The following is a 17,428-nucleotide window of genomic DNA, read 5'->3' on the forward strand; positions in this document are numbered from 1 at the left end:
CGTCTTGCTCACTCTACGCCCGAACCCAATATCTAATCCACAATCTCAGATTGAAAACAATCTGAGATCAGACCGTGACAATCGATCGATTTCCTGTCTGCATCCCAATAACCAAACCCTACGAAGATTTTTACAAATAATATTAAAATATACATGTCTATGTTTAAAACATATCAAATAGCGTTTTAATTATTTTAAAAACTGGTGTAACACAAATCTTAAGATAGGATATTGGCACAGTTGAACTGTCATTTTCATACAAAGGTGTATCCGTATACACCGATTCGACCTACCATGGATAGCTTGTATCGACAGACTGCTATTACAATGCGTTGATTAGTTATTGGCACACTTTTTCATTATTTGGATTAAGATGTCTACCTCAGATGGTCAAAAATGGATTGAGATAGGTTATTGGGTTTGGGCGTTCGCCGATACTTTAAAAATCGACACTTGATTCTAATCATTTCTGAAGTTTACTTATCAAGTATGTCGGCCAATTTATTTCAAATGACGCGTCCTAGTCATTTCGTTTCTCACAAAACATTTTCATTTGAATAGTTATATACAAAGAGTACTTATATTAATGAAAAATGCTGCTAAAAAGATGTTGGTAGAGATGAAATACTTGATAGTAATAATTTGCACCAAAGAATTGAAGTGGTAATTATCGCTAATGAGCTGCAATATAGAAAAACGCAAACAAATCCTGTTTTAACTTATAACAAAGATAAGTGTCTCTTAAACATAACTACAGCTCTACTGATATAAAATAAATCGATTGGTGCGAATTCTATTTACTTACGTCTGAAGGCCGTAATAAGTACGTAAATCAAGTGTCAAGACTGCATGGCGCGCTTAATGATTTAAACAATCAATAATTAAGTATTTATATTATATATAATTTATCAATAATATTTACAAGTTTACAAAAGCGACGTTCACAAGTCATGGTTCGAGTGGACTATCGATAAACATACCGGCCTCGCGAGGGTCACACTAGTTCAGACATTATTTTTAAATATATAAAACACATTATATTCAGTGGGTACCGTTTGTGACGATCATTATATTATTCAAAATTTAATTAAATTACTATTTACACATCACATGTCGGTGTTCAGATGTTCCTCATGTATTCTGGGAAAGTATTCTATCAATGGCCGAGAACATTCTATGTCTACGGCCGGACGATGCGCCATCCGCTATTGGGGATCATCTTCGTCGTGACACAGGATCCTGGAACAGTAGGATGGTTTGTTTAGTTATATGCTACATAAAATATGTAGTAATGTGTGTATGTTTGAAATAAATAAATAATAATAAATATAGTATAGGCTTTAAAGGCATCTTTAGTCACGAAGTCTTTAGTGTAAGTTCAATCAATTCAATCAAATCAAAATTCGTCTTAGGGCATGCTCATGAATTTCAAAAACGTTTACAAAATTCGCGGAAGAGCAAAACTACGATATCCATTCGCAAAACTACCAGGAAGCCTTGTTCTGAGAAGAACGGGCAAGAAACTCACTCTCGATAGAAAAATGTCATAAAGCACAACGTTAAAGTTGAATTAATATAATTTATTAACTGCTTTTAGGTTTGCTATGTATTTAAAAAGCGTTTTGTGGTACAGACGCTCCTATAAAACCTCATTATCATTAATTATAGTATTTAATATATACAAAAACAACTTTTTTTTAAATATATTATGTCATGGTTATAAATATAGCCTCGTGAGGGATAAAGAATTTATTATTAATTATTTAACTTTAGCCAATAAATTAAGTTGTCCTAGCATTGTTATTTGAAAAGTAAAGATTACTAGCGATAAAAGGTTTTAAAAAAAATTACAGAACTTACAGTGTAGACATCACGAATACAAGCAGACGGATAAGCGGAATGAATGGAGCTAGCAATAACGCTAAACCCCGGCCTGGATCACCCCGCGATGGAACTCGTGGTCCCCGTGACATACCCCATAATGCGGTGAGGGCACCTAAAGTCAATAGTGCAACATTGGGTGCAGCGGGTCGCGCCGCATTGCCATGCTGCATAGCGGCTGGTTGCTCACCTGAAACCACAAAAGCAGTGATCGAGCAAATTGATTGTGATCAATTCCTTTTGTGCACATCAGCCCACTTACCACTAAGCACGTGGAGTACGACGGAAGCTGAGTCAAGGTTGGATGGTGCGCAGGAGTAGTTGCCGGAGTCTTCGCGCACAGGATGGTGTAGGACGAGGTGACCCACGGTGGTGTCGGGTCCCAGCCGCTCTACTCGGATATCGCGAAGACCGCGCCGATAGCTCAGCACTCGCTGATCGTTGTGGTACCAGAATATGTAGGCGGGCTCTTCCAACGCCTGCGTGATTACGCATTTCAGGCTCACTGTGCTGCCCGCTTTCACGTAGATCTCGCTTTCGCCTGCGATTTCAATCTTAGGCACTGGAATGTACCACGCATTGTCATATCAGATATTATATCCTGTTTCATTAAAGGCAACTATTAACATAATGTATTTAGTATTTATAGACTACTGGCTGTCCCCGCGAACTTCGTTTCTATTTAATGCCTAGCCTACCTTTTCAGTACATAACAAGATGCATCATTTTGCTATGCTACCGGTTACTGTTCGGTTTTTGGGAATGAAAGGCTTTTTCGGTTTTTCAGTGAATTTTTCTCCATATAAATCTCAGAGTTCAAAGCCATAATTTAATTAACGAATACAAAATAGAGGTTGATCGTAGAGGCTTTAGAAAATTAGAAAAAAATGTCAAAACACTCTTAACCCTCACCCATTTAGGGGGAGACACGAGAATTTTGTATATTACATAGTCCAAGATTGTTTAGTTCGGGTTTACGTAAGAAAGTTTATGACTAACCCCTAAAAACGTTAATGACACAAAGCTATAGGACGATATATTCACAAAATATGATTATTGGAGGCACGCGATAATAGCGAATAAAGAAATTCGGAGGTGCTGTTGCCAATTGGCAAACGTATGAAAAGCTTGAGCTAGATATCATTAGAATATGATATGTTACGCGAACAAACTCCCTTTATAATTAAATAAGAAATTATTTCTTCGAAGTTATTTGCGAGCATATGGTAATTTTAATGAATATTCAGATGAACTCATTTCATCTAGAAAATCTGAATATCAAACTCATGTGTAGAGATCGTCACCGGCAAAAGGTAAAATAAAATTACGTATATTGGCTGTTCATTAGGACACTTCTTAAACATCTATGTTACAAGTATAGTGCCGATAATAATACTTTGCGTGTTTTTTAGAGGTCTTACCCACAACATTTAGCTGCACGAAGTGACTCATCTTTGGCTCGGTCCCGACCTGGCATTCGTAGAGACCAGCGTCGCGTGGCTGCACGTACTTGACCTGCAGCGTCCATGTGTCTGTAGCCTCGACGAGGAAGGCCTGGAAGCGCTCATCGGCGATGAAGGTGAATCGGTCGACGGTGAGGATGTGTGCGTCACGGCGTCGGATCCAAGAGACTGATTTGTTGCTAAGCTGGCGCACCTTGCAGGGCAGGTAGGCATGCGTGCCCAGTTGTGCTGTCACATTGTTCGGCGCCGCCGGGTCAAAGTAGGGGCCTGTGTACAGCCCCACATAGCGCCTCGCGCGGCCTGCGTTGCCTGCCCCCCCCGCGCCGCCTGTGCTACGCGCCTCGCCGCACGACAGAACTGCAATTGATCAGAAATACATATTAATATTATATACAACACACCATTTGTGTAAGGATATTTTATTTACATTAGCTGACCCGGCTAATTTCGTTCCGCCTAACAGCCTAATAATGCTTATTTATACGATATAAAATACTGTTTTCACTTTTCCAAACATCTTATGTTCGCGGATGACAAAAAATTTTTCTTAAGAATACAATCTATAGATAACTGCAATCAAATTCAACAAGATCTTAATAGACTAGAAATATATTACAAACAAAATAAACTTACAATAAATATAAACAAATGTAATAAGATAACTTTTTCACGTAAAAACAAAAAAATACAATATGTTTACAAAATCAATAACATCCCCATTAAACAAGTAAAATTAGTTAAAGACCTTGGAATATTATTAGATGAAAAAATGGGTCTATCAGAACATATCGATAACATAACAGGCAAAGCGTATAAGCAGTTAGGGTTTGTCAAGCGGTCATGCAAGACATTTCAAAATATAAATTGCATAAAAACCCTTTATTTTGCATATGTCAGAAGCGTGCTGGAGTACGCAAGTATTATTTGGTCTCCATATTATGTAAAATACAAAAAAGCTGTGGAAGGTGTGCAAAAAAAGTTTGTCAAATTTCTTTGTTACAAGGGGTATAGGGGTTTTGATGGTTATACTGATTCTTGCTCATATTTTAATTTAGACTCGCTAGAATATCGACGGAGTCAGCAAGACTTGTTCTTTTTACATGCTATTCTTAATGGGCGGATAGACAGCCCCTATTTGCTATCATTAATTACATTTAAAATTCCTCCTGTGTATGCGACAAGATACTCAAAATTGTTCAGTGTGCCTCGTACGAAGTCGAATTACCTGCGTAATTCTCCAATGTTTAGGGTTATGTCGAATTATGACAACCATTTTCAAGACATTGATATCTTCTACCCCAATAAGAGAGATGTGAAGAAGTGCCTGGAGAAGCGGGAAGACTCCGATTTTTTTTTTTTTAAGTAGCTGTTTTTTTTAAGAAGTAGATATTAATAAATTCTTAGTTAAATTTGTTGCTTTTTTTTAATTTTGCAGTTTTTAATTTTATTCTTTTGTTTTTCTTTTAAATGACACTTTGTCTTTTAATGCTTGTTTACTGTTTTTGTTTAATCTGTGTAATCTGTTTTGGCTTTGTGTATTGTATTTGTGTTTTGTATAATAATATGTGTTAAGCAGCTGTTGATTACTTATTATTAAATAAATAAATAAATAAATATCGTGTTAACTTTGGTTACACTTAATTTAGAATTACATTAAGGTACATTTCTTGCGAGTACAGAAATGTTTTATTGCTTGCCATCCCGAAAGTAGAATGGCAGTTCTACACATTAGGCCTCTTCTCTAGCGCCAATTTTGCAATACTGCATGTTAAAGCACTTTCTGATATATATAATTTTTTGATGACCTAGTTATGAATCTTCTCATTCACTTAAACATTGGAATTTCTTGAATGACAGGAATTCGATGTAAAATGATGCGTAGTTTTGTCAACAGATGGCACCACATGCTGTTTCAATTCTTTAGATTAAGTAGGTTTTTCGATAACCTTTATAATATTATATTGCTTATTATGCTATTCGGAGCGGAGAAGAATACACCAAAAAAGAAAAAAAACTAACATCGGCCTAGCCGAGTTATAAGTGGTGTAACTAACACTTTGTTTTATATATTTAGATGTAATTTTATGATGGCTAAGATTGTACTGTGTTTCTCGTTATGTTTTCTTTGACTTGACTAAAATATCGCCTATTTGTATGTGAATTACATTATACTAGATGTTAATGCTAATGTTATGTATGTCGTAAATTGAGTGTTATCGTTACTGAGATATAACACATATTTTAGGTAACAAGTTACCAAATAAGGTATATTTCCGTATATGTAGACATACAAAGTATTACACAATTCTTGCCTTTAGTAATAAAAATTAAAAGTGGATAAATAGGAAAAAAACATATTTTAAATTTGGTCCCTGTAGCAGTGTTGTATTTAAGTATATTATAATTTAGTAATAAACACAAGTTCGATAGTCTCCAAGATTCTTTTAAAATTTATTTTTATGTTTCGATTGATATAAGAAATATTTGTAGTTCCATTTATTCATTTACGTCGAGAGAATTCAAGTCTGGGAGAAGAGGAGGGAAGGCCAATAGACGGTTTCAATAAATCTCGGTGAGGTTTTGCGGTTTGCGGCGAGTCTTGCTACGAAATGCAACCTTTATTATGCAGTACCCTACTCTTAGTTGTCCGTTGCCTGTGCTATGTTTCAAATGTTAGGGATAACTTTGTCATTATTTGTTTTAAGTTCTTAAAGTGATTCGCCTTAACCATCTTAAATTAATTATAAACTCTAAAGTTTAAAATAAAATCTAAATTTTACAGTACTTACTTAATACGGCAATTTAAGTCAATCTTTTTAACATTTATTCGTGCTTCCAAATAACACAATAGAATAGAATGAACCCGCAATTGACAAAGCGACTTCTAAGGTTAAATAGAACTAATATCAAAACAATGATGGGGACAATTACGGGCCATTGTCTCCTAATCATCTTTTTGTCCTAGGCGCAACAGACGGCCCCATGTGCAGAGGATGTTTCAGCGCAGAGGAATCCGTTACCCACGTAGTCCTGTGAAGTGCCCAGGAGACTTTATGCTTCTGGAAGGAGCTGGGCTGGCTAAATTAGCCAGGCACAACGGACAAATTATGAGTCTAAGTGTTGAAAATGACACCAAATCTCAAATCCAGTTAAAACAAAAATCATACATATATAACTGTGAACCCACCAATAATTGCAAATTGATAATGAAACATTACTGATGCTAAACTATTTAAACACCAACAGTGTATTATACATAACGACTCAGTCACTAAAACTCCTGGGATATTTTCAGAACAAAATCTGAGAATTGAGAGTGTGAAACGACAAACAGAAGCATTGTGCGCTCCGTTGGAGTCTGGTCAACAGAATTTCTAGTCCAAACCGCGACAGGATATGTCGTGTTAACGCCTATATGAATTGTCTTCGTGTAGACGTTTTGACCGCAATTGTTTTAAAAGGCAAATTCCGCAGTCATTTATCTTAGTCTCTTATCTGGGTGCGTTGCCGGACTTCGAGGGAGCAGTATGAATAATAATCAATAAGAAAATCAGAGAGTTAATTGAATCTCTAGACAGTTCATTAAAGATAGATATGCAATCAAGTCGCTAAAGTTCCGTCAGACAAGTGACTGAACGAAACATTTAACGAGTTTCCTAAACGTTCCTAGACAACAACACTAACCTAACTTAACATAACCATTTACAATAAAACAAAACACGGAATTTCCAATCTCTCAGTTTATGATCACACTGAAATTAAAATAACAAATGAAATAATCATGGCGGAGTCGACAACGTATTTCCAATTTCACCAAAGACCACAATTTGAAACAAAAAATACTTTGCCAAAACAAAGAATCTAAAAGTAATCAGCTGTTGTCGTGACCGCCATCTTGTTTTACATTATTAATCAATACGCTGGCTTTCAGTCAGACAGATAGTTAAGCGTTTTCGATGCTGCTTTATTTAAATCAAATTGCTAGCGATTTGAATGAGTATCGATCGACATCTCCATGGGCATCGCAAAACTATGAGTATTCTAACATTAACTTTATCCACTCAATCCTGTAACGTAAAATTTGATAGAGACAAAAGGAATTCTAAAAGAATTTGTATAATAGAGCTAGTTCATCTACACATGGGCTTGACCCCGGCGTTGCTCGCCTTGGATCGCCGCGGCCGACCTACTTTTGACAAAAAGACTAGTCGGGAGTATAGTGAGCGGGTTCTATAGTGTGGTGTGCTTTTAATTAGAACACACGCTTGGAAGCAAAACAAGAGCATTTGAGACGATTTCTCTCATATATCGCAGCATTATGATAAATCTAAAATGTATTTGATATATACGTTAAAACCGTCTCCTCATATATGTGGACAATGTCATATTTGTAACGTTTAAATATATTATTTAGTTGTTTATTACTTCCGATTATCGTAAAATATAAAAATTCCGATAATGTTGATATTGCACTCATTGGTGTGTAATTAAATTAAAAATCAGTGTTTGCTTGTTAAGAAAATTTTGTTGCAAATACTTTAGAAAGAGCAGTGTTGGCCTAGTGGCTTCAGCGTGTGACTCTCATACCTGAGGTCGTAGGTTCGATCCCCGGCAGTGCACCGATGAACTTTATTTTTATGTGCGCATTTAACATTTGCTCGAACGGTGAAGGAAAACATCGTGAGGAAACCGACATGTCTTAGACGCAAAAAGTCAACGACGTGTGTCAGGCACTAAAGGCTGATCACCTACTTGCCTATTACATTTAAAAATGATCATGAAACAGATTCAAAAATCTGAGGCCAAGACCTAAAGAGGTTGTAGCGCCACTGATTTATTTTTTTATTTTACTTAAATACCTTTGATTTAAACCAAACGCTTGAACTCGGTACATTTATAAAGGATGCATTGACGAACACGCCATTCTCCAATTACTCAGTATTCCTTTCAGCTATACAGGATTACTAAAAAAGTAGCCTAATTAAATTTCATTAAACGTATATACAGATCTCAAAAGTAAATTTAAACTTTTCTCATCTACGCGAAAGCCGAGTCGCAATTAATATTAAGCAGCGCGGCCCCGAATCACTCTTAATACTCGGTAAATAAATGCAGATTAAAAAAGTGTCCGCATTCATGGCTCTATAGAATTTGTGTCAATTTTTAGTTGTAGTGGCCGCTTATGTAACGCTCTGCAGTGCGTCGCGTTCCGGGATGTACGATTACCGGGACTCAACTGAGAGATTCTGATCAATTTATCGAAGTTATCAGCTACCCAAGAAGGGTAAGGGAGGGCGAGGCTTTTCCTTGGAGCGAGTCATACTGTAAATTTACCAGACCTCAGTCGGATCAAGTGAAACTTCGTTATATGAAAATGAAAATAGGAATGATAGAGATTGGATTTTTAGTGAAATCAGAATGTTTCTAAGATAATCTTTATTATATTTATTTTATTTATTATATTATATTTATAATAAGACAAACTTTATTAACCTTGCTTACAATTCAATTATTCGCATCTTTGTTCATAAAATAATGAATTTATAAATGAAGTAGTATTTCAGCTAATTTCACGACGCTTACACTGTTTACTTCGCTGCATAGCAAGAATAAACGCGCATCTGCGTGGAATCTACCGACTCACTGTTTCTCTTTCTTTCTTTCAATTTTTTGTATCATTATTTCTATCTCTGTCTTGCTACTCGGCGCTGGTCTGTAACAGGTATACTACCCGCATGCGTTCGAATGTCTAACATTCACTCTCACTCTGTCTCTTTCTATCCCCCCTCCACAGGAGCGTTAAACGTTTAACGCAACCTTGTTGGAAGTTACTTTAGAAGTTTTACTACAATACAATCTGTGACGATTGATCAATATTTGTAATGATATAACTTATGTAAGCTTGGTTATTTATTTTTTTAAAGAAAGCACAATGCGAGTTTACCACTATTCACCGACTTTTTTACAACTACTATTAAAGTATTCGTAGTATTTTAATAGATTCTTCAAAACCTAAGACAATGTATTGAACAAAGAATTTCATAAAAAGTATGCAATTATTAGGTAAGTAATGTGGTGCACTAACCGCTGCGGAAGAAAGTATTTAATAACTCAGTTTGAGCAAAATATAAAATAGTTTAAAGTTTAAGCGAATATGCGGCAGGCAGAGGTGAAAATATAATGTCCCGTTTAATTTATCCTTCGTGGATTCCGAACTACGTAGCTCTATGCGCTGTAGCAGCCACGCTACGGCGTAGCGTATACTAACAACTTGTGACTACAGAGTTTTAATGGCGTTATACTAGTTTACTAATTATGAAAACTAGCAATCCGGCCCGGCTTCGGACGGGTGGACATTTATTTTTTAAACATTTTGCCAAACGCAGGACATACATATAATAATGAATTTAGCAATAGTGTACGAGCTCCGTTTGGGTAAGAACTTGATAAACAAGATATATCATATAATTTACGATATTTAATGAGAGGTAAAATAATTGTTGTAAGTTGATCCATGCGTCGGGTTGTCTCTCTACCTAAAATATGACGAGGGGGCCGATGGCTGGCCATGCGTCGTACTTGTGAACGGGTGCTACTTGTGGTGACTGGTCGTACTTGCATTCGTGTATGCGGTGATGTTAGTTGTTACGACTATGTATTGACGTGTTGTTCCCACGAGAATGTAAGTGCGTGCTTCTATTTCACCATGCTCCCTGCTGATAGAGGGCCAATCTTTGTTTTTAATTTATTTTATTAATCTTTATTACTTAAGATATCATATGGAAGATGGTGTAATGGTTGCAGCTCTTTACAAACGTTGTGTAAAAGAAAAAACTTGGCGATTAAAAATAGGGGCTGAAAGTTTATTGCTAGTTCTTCTCTTCAGTTCTACGCCCTTGATTTGAGAACTGGCAGTAAATGTAAAATTAGAAGCATTTAATGTTTATTTCTACTTTGTCGTTCATAAGTGTACCTACATGAATTAATAATTTTTGTTTATGTTTGATTTGATTTAATACTTAACTATTATTTAATAACATAAAAATATTATGGGTGCCAAATGATCCTTAAGTAGGTTTCCTTGTACAAACAATGAGTACAATAAAGTTAGTACGATGACTAAACACGAAAAGATGTGATTATCGTGAAGGTCAAACGGCAAACCGCAGACAGCGAACCCCACAAGGCTTAGTTGCGTTTATGTATATTATTTATATATTTTAATAAAAAAGGGAACATAAACATAAATTTGACGGTTACAGCAACATTTTGCTATTAATTAGTACATATAAATGTATAAATAAACATCTGATAAGGCAGGAAAAGCTACCTGACTAAAATAAGTTACTGCTACTGAGCTAAAATAACTGCAGAGGCAAATATTAAATGGATATTACTCAAACTCAACTAAACTCAAAATATTTATTATCTTTATGCAGTTGCAAAAGGGTAAAGAATTTTAACGTGTGATGGTATGGCAGCGTTCGCAACGTAAATTTATAGGAAGCTAATGAAGCAGAAACAAATACGCTAAAGGTATTTAAATCTTCTCAATGTTTGACGTGATTCAAAAATGAAATGAATTGAATGAAATGAAATGTTTGAAATGCTAACGTAAGGTAAAAGGCGTATATAGTCATTAAGCTAGCTAGTTGACCCTAAAATTGACGATATTATGGCTGCGAGCGACTATCCTATAACGTCAATTTTTGAAAAAAAAACAGGTTCGAGGTTTTTTATTTGTTTATTAAGTTTATGACATCATAAATAGTACTAAATCTACGGATTATTTTACAAAATTTTCTAAATCTTATTTTCTATCTAAAATGTATGACAATTTAAGTAAACATAAGTTTACAAAAATAGAAATTAAACAAATACAAAAAAAAAGTATATAAGATAAGCACACAATAAAATAAAATTACTACATTTTTTTGGACTAATTTAAAGCATAAGAAAATCATCAGCAAAACGGCGTATTAGGTTCGAGAAAGGCACTCAACAATGCTTTCTCTAAAACTATTTTGTATTGATTGAAGCTTTTAAAAGGTTAAATAAAACATACTAAACGAAATTCTCAGGCAATGAACTACTACTTAAGAAGGTTATGTTTCTATTAGAAATACTTTAAGTACCTTTATGACAATGTTCTTATTGAAGTAATATGATCTATTAGCTTTAATTTTTCTTTCTTGGAAACTGTGGAATGTTCACTAATAAAGTTTATATTGAAAAGTTATCCTTCAGAAATCTTTTTACACTTTAATTTAGAACGTTTAAATGAAAATACATGTTTATGGAATTAAAAAGCGTTTTTATAGTACGAAATTAAATTAATCCTGTGTGGCATGGCATATCTGACAGATTCGTGGTCATAATAATAAAACTAAAATGTTTATTTTAACTTTTATTTTTTGTTTATGTTGAAGCTAGTCTATGCAAAGATCTGGGTATCAAAGATTTAGCACGACTTAATTTGTAAATATAACAAATTCCCTTATAAATAAGAAACGTATAATTTTACTAAGGTCTTTAATCTGTTATTATTTAAGTAAATAAAAATTAATTCGATCTATCCCTAAACAACCATCAACTCGCCAGACCTTAACTTTGCGATAATATCTTTGACTGTAGGGCTGTTTTCTATTGCAACTGCTCGCATGGTGAAAAGGCTGTATTCAAAAATACTTCTTGTATTTCATTTGATTCAGTAACTATTTATAACTGTCACAGAATAACATATCAGTAAGGATTAAGACAACAGGCGGTGGTAGACAGCCATGTTGTGATTGTAAATCTCCTCTTAAACTTTCTATTTTTCAAATTCTATTGTATCATAAAAATATGATGCCTTATTTTAAAATATTAAATGTAACACTACAAACAACTCTTATAATTAGTGTGTAAGATAATGTCCTCGGTAAAAGCCGGGGCGGATAGCCACTAAGTCAATAATGCTCTAACTATTGTATGTAGTTAAATGTAAATAAAAACGAGCTAAGAAACATATGGCTGGGATGCAGAAATACGAAGACTGTAGAGAAAGCAATTTGGCTCGCGATCGAGACGCGACTCATAAACCCACGCCAAACAACACATCAATTTCGGTTACGCCGTCCATTAGAGCCTGTGTTTAATGTTTATTACTTGTGCACAAACTTCCTTAAAGTTGCAACATAAAGTAAAGGAAACTGTGGCCTACGGCTGTAATGAGAACATCACCCCGGCTCCAAATAGCACATTTACCATACAGTATAATCAGATTGACTCCTTCGTTCTCTGACAGCGATCAGTCAAAACTGATATACGCTATTATGATTTGAAAAAAAAATCAATGGGCCTGTCATTAAGCTTAGTAGTTTGGAAGTGGTTGCAGGCCATGCCTCTAAATAGGATGTCAAACACTTATAATATAGTATCGGCAAAAATTTATTCATAAATCTTATATATAAAATTCTCGCGCGACACGATTTTGTGGTTAAATTCCTCCGAAACGGCTTTCCCGATTCTCATAAAATTTTGTGTGCATATTGGGTAGGTCTGAGAATCGGACAACATCTATTTTTCATCCCCTTAAATGTTAAGGGTAATCCACCCCTAATTTTTTTTTCAATTTTAGAATTAAAAAAAAATTTATGTGTCAGCATTAGTAAATACATATAACCTACTTTTCACCCCTATACGATCAACCCCTATTTTGTATTATAAATGATATACATGGCAAAACGACGACCTAGTCTTTATAATATAAATTTGTTACCGCTTAGAAGTGTATATAACATAAATGATATCTCCTACTAAACCTGGGCTAGGCTAGGACTATAACCGAAATGTAAACGCCTCTTCATTAATCATTAATACGAAATTAGACTACATATAAAGTACACAAAGTGAAGCGATGTTATCAACGTGTTAACACAGCTTTACACACACCAATGTGTGTTATTTGTGAATAAACAATACAGAGGACAGTGTAGTCGCCGCGTATTATTCGAATTAACATCAAGTGGCGTTGTCTCATTCACAGGCTCTTCAATGTTAACAATTATTTATAAACTTACACTTATTTATGTTTAATAAACTTGCGAATACAAGTACGAAACAGTATTTATTACCAAAAAATTTAACACTTTAAATTTCCATCCATATAAGCACATATTATGTTGTGTAAGAGCTTTATGTATTTTATGCAGCGCTCAACGTAAATAGCAGTAAAGTAAAGTATGAAGCAAAAATATACCACGTACAAATTATGTTTCGAGTTTTACAAGCAGCTCGGCCGCTAGCTCGTCGCTTGAATTCCCACGTTTTATTTTCTCTCGCTTCCATAGCTTCGTCGGTGTGTGACCTGTTCATTCCTCCTTACCCCGCCTTCACCCTTTCCCTGGGACGTAAAAGGCAACATCCTTGTAATTCAAGAGCTCTTTTCAAGTCACTCGCCGAATGTACGAAATGGCGCCACTCTAGTTGAAATTGGAAAGAGTATTTTCGAATGACATCCGACGCGGAGAGTTCCACACGTCAAAGGTCTTTGCTCTCGGGTTGAGAGATTGAATACGTGACAGTCTTCATTTTAACACGAAATTTCCTTAATTAAAAGATTACGTTATTCTTTGAATGGAACGCACTTTCTTATTTTCAAAACGAAATATTGGTGCCGTTCGTGAGATCGTTGATATCAATGTATATGAATTGTAGCAAATAAAAGTGTTAATGGTCGAAGATTTTGCTGACGGTAAATACACTACAGTAGGTAACTGGAATTGTACTATACAACTCTGAACAAAATCAAACTAAAAAGATAAAGTTCTCTGTGAGCATTTAATACTACGTATCTCGAAGGGATTATAGTATAGTCTCGATCAGTAATCTATATATTTAATCAGTTGCAGCTTGATTAGTGTTGTATATGCTGAAAAAGATTTTTGTCGATCGTTTTGACGATCATTGTGACGATGTGTTGTAGTTTGACAGACAACCGAATTTTTTTACAACAATGAGTTACCTTAAACCAACTTTACTGTGTATAGTGATCACTGTTCAAATACAAGTTTGATTCAATTACGTATCACATACGACTAACTCGCACACTCGCGACATATTTACATAAGGGATCCACTTGTTTGTTTGTTTTATGAATATTTGTGTTGCTGAAGTTCGCGGGCGCTCACCAGATGTCGCCGAGCGCCAAATAGGGGAAAACCACAGGCAAACAGTGAAATACGTCCCTATTGATTTGTAATACAGAAGACCTAACTTGTATGAATTAAATGCCGCACAATGGAGCAAGCACATTTCTATATCTGTTTTATTGCTGTTCTTTAGACAAATCGATGATCAGAGGTTTTTGCATCTAAGATAATGGTGTCTTCAAGTTAACATCACCTACACATAATAGCAAATAAATCTTATGATCTTTTTTGTATTTCGAGCGAGATACTTTTTTATCTATTTTAAAACTAAGTTATTATATATCCTTCTTTTACATAGCCGGTTCGATCTGATTTTCTCCTGTTTGCTCTATTCCATTCTGTAGCTAAATCCACCTGCCATCTTTATCGAGATACGAGACGCTCACTTATATAAGCGTTAAATAAAAACATTAGATTTTGTATAACATTACTGTCGGATACAACTATTGTTTACGAAATGATACTAAGGGCCTGTTTCACAATGTATGGATAAAGTGCCAATTAGCTATGCAACACATAAATTATTCGAAAGAAAAAAGTTCCAAATAAGATACTTCGAATTTCATGACGTATAGCGCTATCTGATAGTCGTGAAACGCAAAAATACTATTTATCATACCAATAAGTAACAAATAGCTTATTTGGAACTTATCCGGACATTGTGAAACAGGCCCTAAGTATAGGTAGAATGAAAATGATGTCAAGTTTTTTTTTTATTTAATTTTTTATTTATTAACATAATGGGTTTCACGCACCTTTCCCCGCAATTTGTCCTTCACTCGATTCTCACAAAAATATCCAATTGTTTTCGCATCCCTACTTCATTTAAGGGTTTAAACAATGTCGAGTACTATTTCCAAATGCTTGGTATATTTCTCCACGGTTATTAGTATAAGTTTTTCTAGCGTCATATAAATATTATTAATTTACCTTAAAGGGCGTATCGTATATATGTTTTTCATAATAGACTTTTCTACTATAGTGTCTGTTTCTTAATTAACAAACTAAAAAAATGAGCACGACAAACACTACTTACTTCTACTTTGTTGTACTGATTCTGAGTTTCTCTTAGTTTCTTTTTCAAATCTAGATAGAAACATTCACTGTTGCCTTGTCAGTGAAAACTGTAACTATATATGAAAAATTTTCACTTCACAGATAAACATTTTCCTCTGAAACTGTTAGACAGATTCTTATGATAATTGTGCATGTATGTTTGATAGGTCTAGTAGTGAGTTTATAGCCAATAAATTTTTTTTTTAAATTTTGGATAAAGCTCTTCATTTTAATATCTTTTGACGATATGATTAATAATATATAATACTTATTTTCACCTTTCTTCAATTTTAATAAGACTTAAACCCTTTGCCGGTATAGCAGGTCATATACACGTGTAAGCCGAATTTAGACTAATTATCACATCACGAAATATTATCACGTTTCATCATCATCATCATGAATTGTGTGTGTGTGCATTAAAGCCTCTGTTTTTGTGTCTAAACGAACTCCCTTATAAATAATTACAATGGATTCCAATTATACAGACAATAACTTGAAGATTGCACCAGTCTCCCCTCAACGCAATAATACAAAGTAGTTCCCCGTAGTTCAGTATCGTTGTATGTCTGTCTGTGCGCACACAGTGACAAGTTTTAATGAAACAGACGTCGAGTATTGAGGACGGCCCTCCTGCAAGCTTCCGTTTCCACCACAACTCATTGTTTATCCAGTGGGGATGGCACGATCTTAATTGTTAGTTAAGGATACGGAATAGTGATTTTACGGTTTTTTAATGATTTCCCTTAGCTGTCCGATGTATTTCGTGTCGTTTGTACGTAAGTTTTTTTCACTCTTTTTACTATAATCTCCGCCCGCGAACTTAGACTCGCCTTAAAATTATTTTATACTTAGCCTATCTCTTATCATCTTTATAATTTATTTAACGTTTTGAACGTGCCATTTTAGGTGGTCAAATAGGAATAAATGAACTTATTTGATTTAGTATTGTTTTTTACTAACATAACCTTTACATATTTAAAGAAAACACTTTTTCAACGGATTGAAGCTATGTATTATTATAAACTTATAATTATTTTACATAGCTTTAATCCGATTAAAAAGTGTTTTCTTGATTTGATTTTTTAAAAGAATATACCTTGGTGCAATTAACTGTGTGTCAATGGGAAAAGGGAGCACATAGTAACTAATTAAATGTAAATACAATTATAAGTAACGGAATAGTTAAATAGGAAAGAATCGAATTTTATTATAAAATCTTTACATTTTCAAGATTAGAAACAATTGATTCGAAAAAACTAATTAGCTGGTATACTCCATAATAAAAACGCTACAAAATTTATTTATGCCCCGGGTTTTAATTTGCGATTCAATTTGGTCATAGAGTAGTTTCTGATTTGAACTGAATTGAATCAAAAACAAATATGTACGTTTTAATCTGTATTGTAACTAAATTCTTATAATTTGTGTGGATTACGAAAATGTTATTTATTTAATAAATGTAAATAATACATATATAACAGTACCAATTTAAGCATACGACCAGGCTACAGAAGATAAATCACTCCTTATATGGAAATTGTATTCGTTTTAACAACAAACTAAACTGTAATCAGAGAATTATCTAAACTAAATAAATTCAAAGCTCACGTTAAAAGTAAATTAATCAATAAAGGATTTTGTAATTTGACAAATCATTAAATGATCCTAATCATCGGGATTGATTTGCTCTAGTTTCACTGATTTGTATGACTCAAAACTTAGCGATTAAAAAGAGTGGCGGAGTCAGTTCTTCTTGCTCGCTCTACGCCGTTGACTTGTGAGCTTTTAAAGCTTTAGAATTGATTTAACTTCTTTTCTGACGTTCATAAGAGT

The 17,428-nt window shown here is 34.4% G+C and overlaps 1 protein-coding gene across 1 annotated transcript in view; it reads right to left on the reverse strand.

Annotated features, from left to right (window-relative positions):
* Positions 1–905: 905 nt before the first annotated feature.
* LOC111002717 (hemicentin-2-like) overlaps positions 906–17,428 on the reverse strand; it is a 57,227-nt gene continuing 40,704 nt past the window's right edge. Inside the window, exons 3-6 of the mRNA XM_022272918.2 lie at positions 3,303–3,701; positions 2,144–2,443; positions 1,861–2,071; positions 906–1,239 (exon numbers count right to left, since the gene is read on the reverse strand). Coding sequence (XP_022128610.1) covers positions 1,206–1,239; positions 1,861–2,071; positions 2,144–2,443; positions 3,303–3,701 — 944 coding nt within the window. The 3' untranslated portion in view covers positions 906–1,205. The remainder of the gene's footprint in view (positions 1,240–1,860; positions 2,072–2,143; positions 2,444–3,302; positions 3,702–17,428) is intronic.

Source organism: Pieris rapae, chromosome 5 (assembly GCF_905147795.1).
Source record: "Pieris rapae chromosome 5, ilPieRapa1.1, whole genome shotgun sequence".
In the NCBI taxonomy this organism is placed as follows: Eukaryota; Metazoa; Arthropoda; class Insecta; order Lepidoptera; family Pieridae; genus Pieris; species Pieris rapae.